Source organism: Excalfactoria chinensis, chromosome 9, assembly GCF_039878825.1.
Source record: "Excalfactoria chinensis isolate bCotChi1 chromosome 9, bCotChi1.hap2, whole genome shotgun sequence".
NCBI lineage: Eukaryota > Metazoa > Chordata > Aves > Galliformes > Phasianidae > Excalfactoria > Excalfactoria chinensis.
Genome location: NC_092833.1, coordinates 583388 through 600200, shown reverse-complemented (window position 1 = coordinate 600200; position 16813 = coordinate 583388). Strand labels below are relative to the sequence as shown.

The 16813-nt window shown below is 48.1% G+C and overlaps 1 protein-coding gene across 7 annotated transcripts; it reads right to left on the bottom strand.

Moving 5' to 3' along the window:
- Positions 1 to 254: 254 nt before the first annotated feature.
- CEP63 (centrosomal protein 63) lies at positions 255 to 16795 on the bottom strand. Of its 7 annotated transcripts, none has more exons than XM_072344859.1 (14): positions 16609 to 16795; positions 15047 to 15227; positions 14323 to 14418; positions 12063 to 12188; positions 11086 to 11199; positions 8164 to 8400; positions 7821 to 7966; positions 7503 to 7631; positions 6750 to 6864; positions 4990 to 5187; positions 4497 to 4583; positions 3540 to 3745; positions 2706 to 2991; positions 255 to 775 (listed from the first exon to the last, which is right to left on the bottom strand). In XM_072344859.1, the coding sequence occupies exons 1-14, from the start codon at positions 16650 to 16652 to the stop codon at positions 617 to 619; spliced, it is 2124 nt and encodes a 707-aa protein (XP_072200960.1). In that variant the 5' UTR covers positions 16653 to 16795; the 3' UTR covers positions 255 to 616. The 7 variants fall into 7 exon arrangements, with proteins under 7 accessions (XP_072200960.1, XP_072200955.1, XP_072200956.1 ...); XM_072344854.1 differs by having other exon boundaries at positions 15047 to 15224; XM_072344855.1 differs by having other exon boundaries at positions 8164 to 8397; positions 15047 to 15224.
- Positions 16796 to 16813: the final 18 nt, after the last annotated feature.

Here is a 16813-nt window from a genome sequence, read left to right as displayed (position 1 = left end):
GAAGCCAGATATTACACAGCCAGCAAAGAGCAGAAAATGAACCAGGAAATAAGAAGAAATTCTACTAAGGGAAAAATAACTGGGGAAAAATGCGGGTGGCCCAAAGGAAGAGGAATCCTATTTCTTGCCTCTTGAAGAACGTGACTAGAGGGAAAGGAGAGAAACATTGTCTGAATTGTTCATCAAAGATCCCGACGAGAATGCAAGATGAGCCAAAACCTTTACTATGTAAATCTGCAGGAAGAAGAAAAGGAACGTTTTTCCACTTTGCTTTATTTCAATGCTTTTACACGTATAAAATAGACTTAAAATACTTCACATTGATTTTAGCAAATGCTTCTCTTCTAAAAACACCACGAAGCCTTTGCAGGTGGGCACACAAACCCATCTCTCTCCCACAGCCTTCTAGCCCTTGGAAGCTGCCCAACATGTGGTGGGGGCACAGTTCCTGTCTGAGCTGATGCAGGGCATTCCTGCACATGTTCCTCCCAGCATCCAGCCTGCTGACTCAGCTCCTTAAGCTCCAACAGCAATTGCTTTGCAGGTACCTCCCTCTGCTGCAGTTTGAAACCATGCAAGGAAAGCAGTGCTCCACCTAAGTGCACTTGAGGAAACGTCACTCCTGGTGTCCAAAGTGTCTGACTATCTTTTCACTCTCTTTTTTCAGTTCCTCTATGTGAGCATCCAGGCACTCCAAGATGTGCTGGGATCTCAGTTCTTCCTCTTCCAGGTATCGGGCAGCTACTGAGCCAACTGAAGATGTAGGCAGGGGGCACTGAAGAGAGAAAGGGACAGTGGGTGTCTTGTTATTTCAGCTTTCAATCAGAAACACTGATGACCGGTAAGTTGCCTAACTAAATAGCCCTCTAACTAAACAGCCCCCCCCCATTTCTGCAACCCTGACCCCAGGAGCATCACTCGAAATTGGCTGCTTACCTTCAGAAACTGGGCTTTCACTTCACTTACCAACCCCTCCACTGAAGATAATGAGAGGGTTTTTGCTGTCACAGTACAATTCCAGAGCAGGGCACTGCAAACCCCCAAGGGCCCACTTGCCCTGCCAGCACCAGCCCTGACTTGCTGAAATCTGCATTTTGCTCCTTGTCTTCATAAAAATCCCCATGTGCATTATTGTCTCACAACAGGGGTTCCAGAGAAGAGAACCGGGCTGCCAAACTGGGTGAGCACCAGGAGTCCCATTGTGCTTCCTTTTGTTCTGCGTTAATGGCTTTTTGCTGCAGTCCCAAAGAGAAGCACAGCCAAACTCCCATGGCAGCTCATTGAACGCCACGTCCATTCAGCCAGCAATGAACTATTCCAGATTCTTTCCTTCACAGTCAATGATTGTTCCTGCTGGTCATATCACTTACCCGCGAGTTCTGAACTTACACAGCAATAACACTGTAAGCTAAGCTTAAATGAAGGGTTGAAGAGAAGCTTCCTGCATTGGGTCAGGCAGGTGAATTACAACAGGGCTGCTTCCCATTACAGAAAACTTGCTTCAGTGTCCTGGCAAGACAGCGTAACTGGTTATTCCCCAGCCCTGGAGTCTCATGGCTTTCTGGCCTTTCTCCCTCTCAGACCATACTAAGCAAAAGACAGCACATTCCCTTCTACTAAGGTATCAACTCCTCAAGGTCTGATGTGGAACTGTTTGCACTTTAGCCTTTATCCTGCAATCCAAAGAGCTTCCATTCAGAATTTACAATCCCCTCAGCTCCTAACATTCATTTTCTTGGCATGCCCACAAAATAATTTCAGCCTTGAAACAATTAAGATCTATTTTTGTCCTCAACAAGACCTACAGACTTGACAAACCTCCTTTTACCCATACCTGAGCCTCACAGACTCTACTCTGAGTTCCCCATAAATTACAAATAGCTGCTGTCACGGCTTACAGTACGCAGCCAGGAGGAAGAAATCTCTACAGACTGCCAGCGACCACACATCTGGATCAAGGAGCAATACTCAGGCTTCAGCCCTTCCCATACTACAGCCTTGCTTTGACATACTCCAGCATACAATCAGTCTTGGTGTCCCACTGCTACCTTCCACCTCTTCCCTGTTCAGTCAGCCTGCAGGCCAGTAATCACAGCAGGCATTGAGATATACGGTCTTCAATACCTCAGGCAAGAAGCGATTGAGCTCAGATTTCCTGTATGGTGGGAAAATGCTTCAGCAGCTGGTCTGCATTGAGGATGGAGAAGGTGCAAACACTGCTTCCTATGAGAAAGATCACTGACTGGGAAAATAACAACCTCTGCTTGTGTAATGAAGCGCTTCTTCCAGGCTCTCTCCTCAGCTAACATAAATGGTGCAGAGTGCAACGTGCTGACTACTGCACGTTGGGGGGCCAAATTCACTGTCATGTGGTCCCAAACCAAAAGCTCAAGCAGAACTCTGAAGCAGCAGAGCAGGCTGTGATGCACACTGATGTACAGCACTGGTACAGGGAGAACCACGAGCTTCTGGAACTTACTCATTAACAAACAGAACCTGTCCCTAGAGAGTTCTGACTAATAATTACATGACTCCCCCTTGTCCAAGTCATAACCATCTAGCAGTGTTCTCACTGTTTTAGGTTTGCCATATGCCTGCAGAAGCACACACCACACAGATTTAAAGATCTGTCTCCTTTTGCCATATGAGAACTCAGTTGCATCGCCAGTAGTTGAATAGTAAAATGCTTCTATACAATTGCTTACCAAAGGTACAGATTCTTGTTCATGATCCGACTGTTTGGATGCTCCATCTGGAAAATCTTTGCCGTCATCCAGCACAAGGATGTCACCTGCAGCAAAGCTGGGTGACTCTGCACAGTTCCTCCTGTTGGTCTGGGTGGGTAGCTCAGCAGCCTCAGGGATCACATCTCCCATTTCAGCAGGCAAAGGCTGGATCTTCCATCTCTGATGATGCTGAGTCGTCTTGTCAGGCCTGTGATGTATTTTCTCTGTCTGCTCATCCTGTTTATGCTGCGATTCCGGAGTTGTCCTGCAAGACAGGTGTGAAAACTTACCTGTTTGACAGTTCGCCTCTTAACAGCTGAATTTCAGCAAGAACTTGTGCAGAAGTAACACTTAGCAGGCAGCTCACTGATAGGCAGTTTGGATTGTCAGGGCTCTCTCTTGTTTCCACAGAACCCCCTGATGTACATTCAGTCATCAGGGAATTCCCTCACTCTCCAGCTACCGTAGATACCAAAAGGATATGCACACATCCTAGAAAGGAGAAGAGCACAGCCAACTGTGCCAAACCTAATCCTTGCATTGAAAGCAGCACATACTGCTTCTCTATCTAGAACAGAGGCGGTCAAATAATAGCTGGCTTTGCAGAATGCAAATCAGCTGGGACTAAAAGCTACTGCCCTACTTCAAGCATAAAGGCAGATTCCGAAACAGTCCTTTTTGTTCTCACCTATATACCACGTGCTGGAGAAAGACGCTGTTCATAAAGCACATCATTAAAATCCCACACATCTTCATTCTGTCTATTCTCCTTTATGGTAAGGAAACAGCATCCTTGGGTTACACAACACTCACCTGTACTGCACATCCCTGGGCTCAGGCTCTTTGTTTTGCAGCTGCTGAGCAGTGCCCTCAGGCTGACTCTGGCAGACCTGGGTCGTGAGCTTCAGTTTCTCCCTGGCCTCTGATAGATCCTTCTTCAGCTGCTGGTTCTCTGATTTTAATTTGTTTAATTCCACAACATAATCTTCACTGAGTGCTCTCAGGGCGGCATCTTTTCCCTAACAGAGAAGGGCTGATATTGAACGTAGGTTTTGCAAGATACCGTTAGACAAATCCAGAGCAAAGTCTGGCAAGTAATTCCTTAAAACATGTTCTACAATCCCACTTTTGACTGGCAAAATTTTCACAGCTTTCATGAGAGCAAATCAATTAGAAATGCCTTATTGTGTCTGCACTGAGACAACATGTTCGTGTTGAATCTCTGTTCATTTCAGAGATTTCATAATCTCTGTTGTCGCTGGCTGATGCTCTTAAAAACAGCCATGAAAATATGGACCAAGAGTTGCTCAGATGTAGTCCCAGGCTGGGAACACTCAGGTGACACCCCAACAAACTGCCCCAGCCTGAGCAGCAAGCCATACTGGGTACTTCTTAGGGGTGTGGGGGAACACATACCCCAGTGGTTTAGCTGCTGCTGCTGTGAAGTAACCACTCTCACTGTGAACAGCTTGCTCCTCCCCATCTTCTCCTTCCCTAGGCCAGGTGGGTATCGTTGCTGTACTTCTACCCCTCTAACAGAGGGCTCCCCAGCAGGGCAAGGAACACTCTCATCCCAGAAAGCACAGGGACCTGAGTGGTTACAGCTTGCAGCTCAGAAGGACATCAGAGATTCAGAATTGGATTTTTGAGGTAGACGGGCACAAAACAGAAGAGCACCTCAAGTGCTCAGTGAGAGGTCTGGGCCAAGAGAATGACTTGCTCCCAGGCTGGGGAAGCACAATGCTAGGCCTTTCTCCCCCCCACGTGTACCTCCAGCACACCCAGCTCCACCTTTTCCAGCATCTCTGAGAGGTGACGGTTCTCCAACTTCAAGGTCTCCAGCTGAACTAGAATCACCTGGAGAAACCAAGAAGCAAACAACAGCTCAGGAAAAGAACACCATGTGCACATGCCATTTCCCACCCTCAATTCAAGTAAAAAGCAAGCTTTCAACCATTATTCCTGCACCAGCACAGGGAACACCGTGCAAGTAACTGTGCGTGCTCATTCATATAGCTTCCAAAGACATCATCATGCAGACCTATTTAATGCGAGCAATCTGAAAGAACTCAGTGGGACTGCCTGTCACAGGTTTGAAAAGCAGGAAGACAGATCCACCACCAGTCAGAAGATCTCACCAGAAGGCTCTCAACGCCTTTGTTTAAAGGCTGCAGACAGAAAGGAATTCTGAACACAGCAGGGCGGTATTCCAAGCCCTCAGATCCCTCGAGGAGACAGCACACAAGCCTTTGGCTGCTTTTACCCTGTGCTCCACTGCTTTCCTCTCCGCTCTTTCAATCTCCATCCTCAGCTGCTGTTCTAAGTCTGACGTGGAGCCGCCTGCAGAGGCGATGGTGATGTCCCTCTGGTGCAACTCCTGCGTCAACCTCGAGATCTCCTTCCTCATCCCTTCCAGCTCACCCCTGTGAATCTGTTCAGCCTGAGAGAGCTGCTCTTTCAGCTGGAGGAAGATTTAAAAGATGATTTAGCAAAACAGGGAAAGCGCTGGACATCAAATCACATCAAATCTAAGCAGCGGAAAGCAAAAGAGCTCTATGCAAAAACCCCTTTGCACATGCACGACTGCGAGCCGCCCCATCCCAATCCCTTTCCACACCATAAACAAGGCTGCACGCTGTGGAGGACTGAGCAGCCCCCCAAGTCAATGAAAGCACAGAACCCTGAGCCAACCAGACCACAACCAAAGGCCCAGTACCTTCCCTGGGGACGTGCAGTAACACTTTCATAACACAAACGAGCAGTCTGCCACTCTGCCTTCCTAAGGCAGAGATGGTATCTTTAAATAGCCTTAGCTTGACCTTTCTTATTTGAATTTGTCCAAATGCTTTTGATTCAATAGTAGCTTGTAGCAACTAAAGCTGCCCTTGGCAAACATCCACAAGCTAGCTATGCACAGGGTAAAAATACACCTCTTTGTTTTCCTAACTCCATTTGATGACCACTAGTCCCCGTATTATGAGAGAATAATCATTCTCTATTTCTGTTCCACATGATAGGCATGGCTTTATTTTTAGTACATTCAATCTCATTTGTCTCTCTTCCAGTTTGGTAAATCCTATTCCATTCGGCTCCTTGTATAAGGAGCCACAGCATCCTTCTGGTCATCTTTTTCCATACCTTATCTTGTTTTTCTTAAACCCCTTTTGAGATACCAGACCCACATTGCATACAGGTTTCCGGTAGGAAAACCAAACGTTGATTTGGAGCTGTAACAGAATGACAACACAATGCAACTTCTTCCCTAACATTCTACGCCATGAACCAGAAATGCTGAGCACCCCAAACCTCCAGGATTCTGCTGAGAATGCCAATTACTTCAGAATACTGAAGCAGATGATCTCCGCAGAGATAAACACCGCACAGTGATTTGTGTCCATGTCACCTCGATGCCTCCCAAGCAGATAGAACAGAAACAACCATAGCAAATCTCTTTTGCTCTTCACAGGCTTGGAGAAGATTAATCAATTGGGTGAATGTTCCAAGGCGCAGCCAAGTGCATCTCAGTGAATCTGCACCTCTGCACATTCAGAATAAGGGGTGAAAGACTTCCACAAAACCAAGGGTTTGCTCAAGTCCCAACTCCTCAGTTCACTCATAGACTAGAACACAATTTGAAGCCATAGCTCAAGTCAGATGGGATGTGTTACAGCAGAACGTATTCCTTCCCTGCTCCTCTTCTGGTCTGGAGCCAATAGAAGGCTTAAGCTCAGTATTCTGGGCCTGACTTTCTTTGCACAGCTGCCCCCTTCCAGCATCAGTTTGAGAGCATCCAGCTTACACAAAGCAAGCTGCACAGCCATGCACAGAAGCCTTTCCATCTCCCCTTGGCCAGATCTGTTCCCTACCCTTCCCATGTCCCTGCTTCCACGTCACTCCTGGCCTTGGTTCCCATCCACGCTTTGCTAACAGAGCCCTGCAGCCTCTATGAGGCACCCGATGCTCACGGGGAGCTGCTGACTCCACAAGTGCCTTTCCCACTCTCCAGAAACAAAGCGATCTTACCTTTTTAATCTCTGCCTTTGACTCGGTACGGTGCTCTTCCATTGACTGCAGCTCTTTGATACTCTCAGCCAGCTCTTCGCTCAGCTGTACACACCTTGCATTTGAAGACACCAGGCTGGGTGCCAAACGTAAAACTACAGGTTAGAATACCCCAAGAAGGAGAACATGGTCAGGAGAAACTTTGATCTCTCAAGCACTTTCTCATGTCATAACTGAAACTGGACTCTGACCCAGACATTCCCTAGCAATCCTTTGGGCCTGTGTACCAAAATCCTTTCAAAAGGGCTGGGGATGCTGATTTAATAGATACGGTGGTTTCTCATATGTTTCTTTGTCATAATGAGATTGCCAGCTTCCCATGCAAACATCTGCCTGAAAACCACCAACTCAAAGAGGAAAACTCGCTTCTAATTCTTATTTCACGGGTTTAGATCAGGTTCTTACAAGCTGCCTGACAAAGAATCCATAACCTATTACAAATGAAGGTGCTAAGCCTAAGCAAGCCAAAACCCTGAAAACACCCACAGCGTGCGGTGAAAAGCAGCCAGCCAATTAGCAAAACAGTCTCACTATTAAACTCCAAAATGAATAGCATTTGATTTCTTTCACCCTTTGATATTTTAAATAAGCCTACAAAATAATAATAATAATAATAATCAGAGAGACTGCTGAATCTGATGAATACAAAACATCGGGCATTACATTGCTATCCAGGTTTCATTGCAGAGCTGGGGGAAGCAAGCAGACAACTACCTGTCCTCCAAGTGAGTCACCTCTGCCTGCAAGTGCTGCTCCTTCTCCTGGGCAACATCCAGCTGCAGGAGTATATGCTCCAGCCCTGGAGAAGACATCTGCTTCTCCTGCAAGCGTTCCTCCAAGGCCCTAAGCAGAAACACCAAATCTAAACTCAATTAATTCCCATTGAATTAACTGAAAAGTAACACAAAACCCAACAGTCGGGAACAGCAGCACATGCACTGCGAGTACACAACAGATGCCAGCACACTTTGGGGTTCCAGCATCCGTCCTCAGTGGGAGAACCTGACGTGAGAGCAAAAGCACGGATGCTACCTGATGAGGATTTCCTTTGTGTGAAGAGTTTCAGCCATCCGGGCCAGCTCCTTCTGCAATTGCTCCTGGTGCAGCTTGGAGCTGTCAATGAAATCCTCCTGAGACTGCAGGGTGGCTCTGAGTTCCATCTTCTCATCCTGTAACACCTGCACGGGAGGAAGAAGTGGCTGTTTGTAGATAGGTTTGCTGTTACGAGAGCTTGAACAGGTTCTTAAGGAACCCTCACAAACACTGCAGAGCACCACGTGACTACAGAAGCAGCTCTGAGGTGCATCAGGAACTTTACAAAGCTTACAAAGGCTCACTGCTTTACATTCAGCTTCCCAACAATTCCTCCACTGACCTCAAGCATTTTCTTGGATTGCCTCAGCTCTTCTTCAATTCTCTGCTGGTCTTCCAGAATCACGCGATTGTTTTCAGTCAGATCATCCACCCTCATGTTAAGCCTCTCCACCTCCAGCTGGTTGGCACAGATAGTGTCATTGGCTCTCTCCAGCTTGCTGGTTAAGTGCTGGATTTCTGATCGGCTCGCCAGCTCCACCGACTCCATAAGCTGCTTCCGACTGGCGAGCTGAGTCTGCTAACAGCAAGTGGTTTGCATTGGCTTGTATTTCGTATTTGTACACTGGTATGAAAGCGAAATTATAGATATTACAGCATCCCAAACCTCTGTTCAGAAATGCTGTCTATTTCTTGGAGCAACGAGTCACTCTTTCACGGGAAGCCTGACTGTCTGCCCTCCAGGGAATCAGGGAAGCACTGCTCCAGGGCTACAAGGCAGGGAAAGCTTCTGAAGGTAGATAGAACAAAAAACCTGAGGAGCCCCTCTGGTTCTAAAAGGGGTTCAAAGAGGGTCTCTGAAAAGAAGATCACAAATCACCCAAGCTGTCCAATCATGAGCTAAGGCATTTTCTGCCCATTAACCTAAGGCTGTACCAGGTTTGCGAATACCACAGGATGGCCTGGGTTGAAAAGGACCACAATGACCATCAGTTCCAACCCCCTGCTGTGCAGGGTCACCAACCAGCAGCCCAGGCTGCCCAGAGCCACATCCAGCCTGGCCTTGAATGCCTGCAGGGATGGGGCATCCACAGCCTCCTTGGGCAACCTGTTCCAGTGCGTCACCACCCTCTGGGTGAAAAACTTCCTCCTAAGATCCAACCTCAATCACCCCTGTCTCAGTTTCAAACCATTCCCCCTTGTCATATCACTGTCCACTGGTTCCCCCTCCTGTTTATACGCTCTCTTCAAGGCCAGAGTGAGGTCTCCCTAGAGACCATGCACAAACTAGAGATGACCCAATCATTACCTCCACACCAGGTCAGAGAGCAGCTCCTGGCACACAGGGAAGAAAAAAGCCCCACCGAGCAGATGAAACCCCGAACTGAGTGCAACCACCAATTATGCTTTGCTTTATGCAGTAAAATACATCCTTCTGACAGCTTGCTCCAATGCTCGCTTTGAATGTTTCATTGTTTTAATGGCAGACGAAAAAAAAAACATATATCACAGTTATAAGAAATGCCTGACTAGCAAACAATGCGTGCTGTATTATTTGCAGGCACAATGCTTTATTTCATGGCATTTCTTTCCACGCAGCTAACTGTGGAAATTCAATAAGCCAGCTCTCGCGTAAGCTCCTAAGAATGATTCCCTCCACCTCTTCCCTTTTTGCACAGTACCTTCTAATTTCTAAAGGCTGAAACAAAATATTGGAGAGGTCCTTTCCTCCCCGTTTCTAAGAGCAGCGATTTCTGCCGGCTTCAGAATCACCCCTTGTCTGACACACAATGCCTCACAGCCGAGCAGACTGCAGGAGCGCTGCCTTTGGAAGGCTGAGGTATAATTTGGATTACAGCCCTTTCATTATTTGAATAGTCGTGACAGAAAACGTAATCAAGAAGGGGCAAGAGTTCAGCATCCGGCCTCTTATGGCCCAGTGAGACACCATGGCCCACCTGAGCATTTATTAAGGAGACACTTCAGCAAATCGTCCTTTCCAGGCACAGGACACACAGAGAAATCAAAGTTACCCCGTGGATTTGGAGGGCTGTGTGTATTATGTGGAGGTGCTCAGCCCTGCATGAGACTGCCATAGGCTGCACTGACAGGTGTGAGGAAAGCCAGCTGAAAGATGGGAACTGCTCTGTGGTCACAGATCTCAGCTTGACCTCATATGCCAGAAAGCAGCCAAGCATACAGAATGCACCGAAGCATCCCAGAGAAGAACTGAGTGCTCTCCCACTGGGCTTTCCAAAGAAACAGAGCGCTCAGGCAGGAACTGTGCACCCAACTTACCTACACTGCTAAGGACAAACCACCCCAAATTAATGCTCTTCTGCTAAGCAGTCAGTTCCTCTGTGCTCCACGATAGCAGCCCGCGCTCCAAGGACACATCTGTTCTCAGACAATTGAGCTATCAACGACACAAAGACAGCAGAGCAGCAAGACCTTCTGCTCAGCGACTCTCTCTGCATCGGAGATCTGCTGGTGTCAGCCTCTCACAAAGCCCCTGTCAGAGCCAGCTTTAGCCCTGCCATCACACACAGTCCTCCTCGCAGGAGCTCCCACTCAAGAGCAGCTCAGGAGCTCATTAAGTGTGAAGTCCCCAGCAAGAGCTTCTTATCCGTGCCTGCTGTGATGGTGGCAGCGTGATGGCACAGCTGTGCTCTGGGTCAGTTCACCTGGCTCTGCTGCGGCACCACTAACTCACCCAATGACCAGCTTTTCAGGGACAGCAACCCCACTACTCCACTACTCCTTGCCTGTAGGAGATGAAAAAGAAAGGGAAGGAACAGGTCTGAAAAACACTGTTTCTTCTGCACTTTATGGAAGTGTCTGTCGTTGGGGAAGGCTGTTTTTCAACCCCGTGCCCTGAGCTGGACTCAGAAGGTACATATTTAGCTACTGGCAGGTAAACAGCTTCAAACTAAACGACCTGATGGAGCAGCTGCTTTCAAACATCGTTTGCTGTGGTCTCTGGCTCTCAGGGAAAGCTTCGTCCTACGGTCTTCTCTGCTAATTGGAGCAGGGGAGTGAGAGCAGTGAGAGGTTTTACCTAACTTCTGTTGACAGACTCTGGATCTTTTTTCCACTCAGCACTCAGACACGTAAAGCTTATTCCACTGGGACATTAAAAGTCATTTCAATGGCAACCTAAACTGGATTCAAGCCTGAGAGATTTCATTAGTCTCTTCCCCCCCCCTCCCTGCCCTCCCACCTGCTGCACAACAGAACAGAAACTTTCAGCACGTATTAACCATACCTGAATGAGCTCGGACTGCTCAGCCAAAGCCTTCCTCTGTGCTTCCAGAGATGCCACCTGCTGCTGGTAGAGCAAACGCTGCTTCTCCCAGTCAAGTGATTTTTGACGGAACTCCTGCAAGGACAGCAGGGTTGGCTCAGAGCAGCACATCCACACAGCTGACAACATTGCCCCCTCCCAGCTCATACCCATGTTTGCTCTCCCTCCCCACATCCTCACGCGCCTTCCCCCACAGCAGGGAAACCATTAACCAGCCACCTGATGCACCAACTCAGCAGCACAAAACCCCTCTCACACTGTGCTCGCCGCGTTCCCCTCCCTCCCAACTGAAAATATCAGTGTCAGTTATTGCTGTTTACAAACGTTAAGTGCTAAAAGGCTCACAGCTCATCACGTGGATTTGCTGTCAGAGGTTTAGCAACGCAGAGTGACTTTAGCTTGCAAAACAGACCCTCCCTGGAATCATTGGCAACCGCTAACTGCAGAGCTCTAATGCTATCCTCAGCTCCAGCAATTGGATACTACATCTTATCCATGCCTCTGTTAGACTTATCTAGAGGGTACACTGGAGAAAAACAGAGCATGGTAAAGCCCAGCACAGCAGGGATTGAGACATGGCTGAGAAGAAGTTTCATGTGTAGCTCCTCCTCCCTCCAAGAAGTGAGGTGACAACCTCACCACACGGGCTTTCATTCCACTCCCACAACTAATTCCTCTTCCAGCACTTTCTTCCTTTTATTCAACTGCAGAATAAGATCTGCACAATAGTTTACCCTGCATACTTAGAGGCCTCGGTGCAAGTAACAGTCTTTATTACACCAGCAATCGAGAAGAGCTTCACCAAGAGAGTAGATGGGGAGCACCTCTGAACCAGGATTCACAGTGCCCTCCCTAGTTGTCTGAATAGAGTCACCAGTGAAGCCCGAAAGGCAGTTCATCCATAAGAACCAATTAGCAGCTGCTTCCCCATGGCCCACCTCCAGCTTCCTGCTCAGTCGGCTCATTTCAACCTGGTCATCCCCTTGCCTCTTGTTGGCTTCTTCTCTTGCCTCTCTCAGCTGTTTCTTCTGCAGCTTCTCATAGCTTCTCCTCAGCCGGGCCAACTGCAAGAATTCAGCGAGAGGGGCAACTTTGTTCAAGGCCAGCGGGCAGGAATTAAACAGCACATTGAAGGAAGGCAAACAAAATAGCTTCACGCAAACAATTCCCCCAATCAAGGCCACACAGCTTGCAAATGAAGATTTCTATTTGTATAATGAGCCTATTATACTGATAGGATCACGAAATACGCTGAGTTGTCTAAGAGGAGCAGGATGCCACGCTTAAGTCGTGACATCAGCAGCTCCAATTAGACCTCTGTCTTATCACAATGAGAGCGTGACTGAAATATTGATAAGACGGAGGTCTATATGTAGCTGTTAATGTGGCACCTCCTCACTCTACAGGTGGCCCCAGGACTCTGTAGCAGCAGCAGAACCTGAGGTCCATCTCCTGGTGCCAACCACAGGGGCAGTTCTACATTCTTAGAGGTTAAAGCGAAGCTCAGGTGAGAAGTGGAACTCTCCCACTCGGCAGGAGGAGGAAGATTAGAGAGCTGCCATTATACATAACATCAACACTACTTCATCTGTCATCCTCTGCTCAGATACACGACGTACTTCACAATAACTGGAAAATGCCAACAGAAAATAACACTCCTACGCCTACTGCTCGAATGCTAAACTCTTATCAGAAGCACAAGTGAGGAGAAAACTACTGACATTTAAGTGACCCTCTGTGCAAACCACCACTTGCAACTTGCACGGATTTCTCCATCTGATGAGCTCCCCAACTCAACCATTTAAACATGTCAAGTTTCCAAATGGTCCCTATGAACCTCAGAAGACATCACTCCCGATTTGGGAACCCATGGAGAACTTACATCTGAATCAAGACCCCACGATTCGGATCCACACAGTGGTCAGGAAAGGTTCTCCAGGGTCCTGAGTCAGGAAGGTGCTTAAACACATTCACTGGGAATGGCCAGAACGTGTTTTGCCAAGTGAGTCAGCAGATCACAAGCACTGGTTTATCCTTTCAGCAACCTCAGTGAGGTGGACACTGTACCTGTAATTTTACTGGCAACGGTGGTAAACTGAGATAGAAAATATTTCCCCAAACAGCACTAAAACAGACTAAGGAACGCTGCAGCTTAATGCCATCGACATGAATACTTCATGGGTAAAACACCAGTGCAATGCAGTTTGAACCACAAGACGCACACTATATTCTAGCCATTGCAATCTAGGCTGATCTGGCCAATGCACCTTAGCCTTGCTCTGCAGCCCATCCACTATTTCAGCTGGAACATGTCCTGCTAATCACACTGAGCAGTAAGGTGCTGTAAATGAGGACAGATGCCTTCTGTCACCAAAGCTGAGGCTACCAAATCAATTTAAGTTCTGGCTCACAGTGAGCATCAACCAAGCTGAACTCTCCAGGGAGAAAAGGTCAGTGCTCTGCTGGCTGCTCACGCCACTTAACTCACTGCTTCTGACAAGCAAGCGGAGACAGGCAGAACGAAGGCACCAACACGGAATGCTGCTGTTCCACCTGCAGGACACTGTGTGTGTACCACCCTGCATTGAACAAGGAGCTTGTCGAGATGGAAGCTCTGAAATCACTTCTTGCAAATTATTCTCCGAGCATTCTTAGCTTGTTGGGGACTGATATGGTTTGAGAGAGCGCAGGCCCCATCAAATAAAACCAGACTCAGTGGAAGCAAAATGATGATGAGGCTGCATACTGATCTGATCTCAGTTTCTCCATACAATCAAGGCCGGTTCCACCACCACCCATTTTAATCTCAGGAAATGCTGAAGGAGCAAACTGCTGCTGCCTGTACCCATAGCAACTCCCATATGAGGGCTGTGGTGACTATGATTGGCAAATACAGGAAGTTTTTGCACTAAACCTCTGCAGATGTTTAACGCATGGAAATTGCAGCTTAGAACATGTTCTTATTCCTGCAGATTTCTTTGTCACCACGTTTCCCCTGATGTGCCACAAAGAGGGCCAGCAAAGCACAACAACATCACTCTGTGCTCAGTGCTCTCTTCTGTAAGAGCACAAGCACTAAAAGAATGGGAAGCTTTATGACCGTGGCATTTAAGCAATGGCAACGATGCCAAGCATCTCACCTACCTGGTCACATCACAACAGGGAACTAAAAACCAACCTTTTCTTTTGGAAACTCACCTCCTCTTGAAACTTCTTCAGCTGCTGCTCGTATTCCCTAACCAAGTCCTGTTTGGCTGCTTCCGTGTCTTCCAGCTGCTGCCGCAACTTGCCAACCTGAACCAAGAATTACAAAGCAGATGAACAGAGACAGACCACGCTGTCAGCAAACAGAGGGATTAGTCTTCGTTTCATAAGTATACACAGTAGTGGAAGTGGCAAAGGAATGTTAAGAGATCCCAGTTTTCTAAGCTGGGGTCAGTCCTTATGAAACAAATGAAGCTTACGTCCACATCTCTGGTTGGCTGGGATGAGAACAGTCTCAGATCTGGCCTCATGTTTTCAAGCAGTGTCTGCCTTCCAATGGCTGAGATGAAGCTGACGCTTTTGCCTTGTGCCAAAAGGTTGCTTTTCTTTATCATTCGCATGTTTATTATAAACATCCATTACGATTTCAAACTATCTACCAAGGAAGAGATAGCCGTGTCATTCTCTCACCCCAGTGGGGTGAAGCAGAGATGTCAAATAACGCATGGCCAAAGAAAGAAGCATTGCTTTGAAACTCTTGGGAAAGGTTTCCCTTCTCTTGATCCTCCCATTCCCCTTCCTTTCTCCCCTGACTCTTTTCCCATCCACAACCCAGAGCAGTCACCTTCCTAACTGCAGGTCCAGAACACAGTGAGCCAATAAACAGGGTTGGCTGCTCATAGCAGAGGGGTTGGATCCACATTCAGCCTTTATGTACCTCTTTATGCTTCTCCTCCAGTGCAGCCCTGGCAGAGGAAAGTTCCTGCTCTCGAACACCCAAGCAAGTTTCTAGAGCCTGGGTCTGTCCTTCCCATTCCGCCTTCTTGTGAGCCACCATGATGTCGATCTGCTTCATCAGCTCCTGCAGCTCAGCTTCGCAGGATGTCAGGAACCCACTGCTGGAAGGGACAGAGCTTCAGGTCACAAAGAGGAGCACAGAGGTCCCGCATCCCCACACCAGTGACACCAGTGATAGGTGTGGAACATCGCTGGGCAGAGACCTAAACTTGGCAATGACTAATGGGGCACGCCTTGGAAAGCCCAGTCAGAGCACATGTAGTGTGTTTTGTCTTCTATTGTCACAGCAAGCCCCTATGGCCACTGGTCCCCTTGTCTTGGTGCTACGCATTACCTAATTATTTTGCATTTCCCCTCCTTGCTCTCCAGGCATTTTACACCCCCCCTTTCAGTCACCAGAGAAACCTCCCAGCTCCCGAAAACAAAAGCATATCACAAATGCAGACAAACCCCTACGTGGAGGGGGATGGATGACAACATGATAATGAAGAATAAAACATCCCCTTCCCATAGGGGAAAGCACGCTCCCTGGCGATGCTGCAGCTTCTAATTTGTGCAGTAATTACTGAAGCCAATTCAACCAAGTCCCGTAAAACTTCACAAGTGCTAAGCTAAGGACGGTATGAAGGCTTGCAAGATACAGCCCTGGAGGGCTGTGAACTCCATGATCATCTTCACCCCTTTAATTTGACTGTCAAATGGAAGGCTCTGAAAATGGAATGGAAATCGATAGGTTAAGGGATTGAAATTTCTCTGCTCCCCCAGAGCATACCCAGACTTCACAAGCTGACAGATTTTCTATAGGGAAAGAAGGAGCTCTCGGAGCAGCCAAAAGCAGTTAAATTGGAAGCTCACCCCGGCCTGCGAGTTACCCAAAAATTAGCAGCTATTATGCACAGCAAGAACGCCTCCTGCTCAGCATCTGCTGATACACAGCTATGTCTAGACTGCATTGATGCAGCCAGTTAGCTGCAGAAGATTCAGCACTGAGTCACCTCCTCATAGATGGTGATGGAAATGGTGTCAGTGCCTTTGGTTTTGTGTTTGTTTGATAAATGAAGCCTTGTTATTCCATCTCCAAGTCCAGAAGCCTTCAGCTAAGGGTTCCTCAGGGTGTCTGCAGCTCCAGCACAAGCAGGAAGTAATCAGGTGCTCTCAGCATGTCTCATTAACCTCACCGGGCTCTTAAGAAAAGGATTTACTCACGCTTCCACTTAGCATCATTCTACTACACGCTGCAAGGCAGGAGGGGGCTTGTGAAAGGGGAAAACAAAAGGATCACGTTTTTAGAGAGGTGAAATACAGACGTGCTGACACTACAGACTACAAGGCTGTAGTTGCTGCATCCATCCGCCTGCAGAAGGCACCGGATAAACACCGAGGGTCTCACTGACACCATGGGAGCTTGGCAGAAGAGTGGCTCGGAGCGTTAAGAGGGGAGAGAGTGTTGTAAAGGACGGGCACGCAGCGGTGCATACATACCTCCCATGGCCGTTCCTTTGCATGCCTTCCAGCAGAGCCTCCATCACCCAGCGCCGGCGGGTCCAGCAGCGGGGAAAGCACGCAAAGCAGCGGCCACCCGCACGGCCACCGCATCCACGGGCAGCGGGGCGGGGGGGGGGAAAGGGGGGGAAATAGAGGGGCAGCAGGGCGAGCTGCAGGGCGGGCAGAGGCACGAAGTGACGGG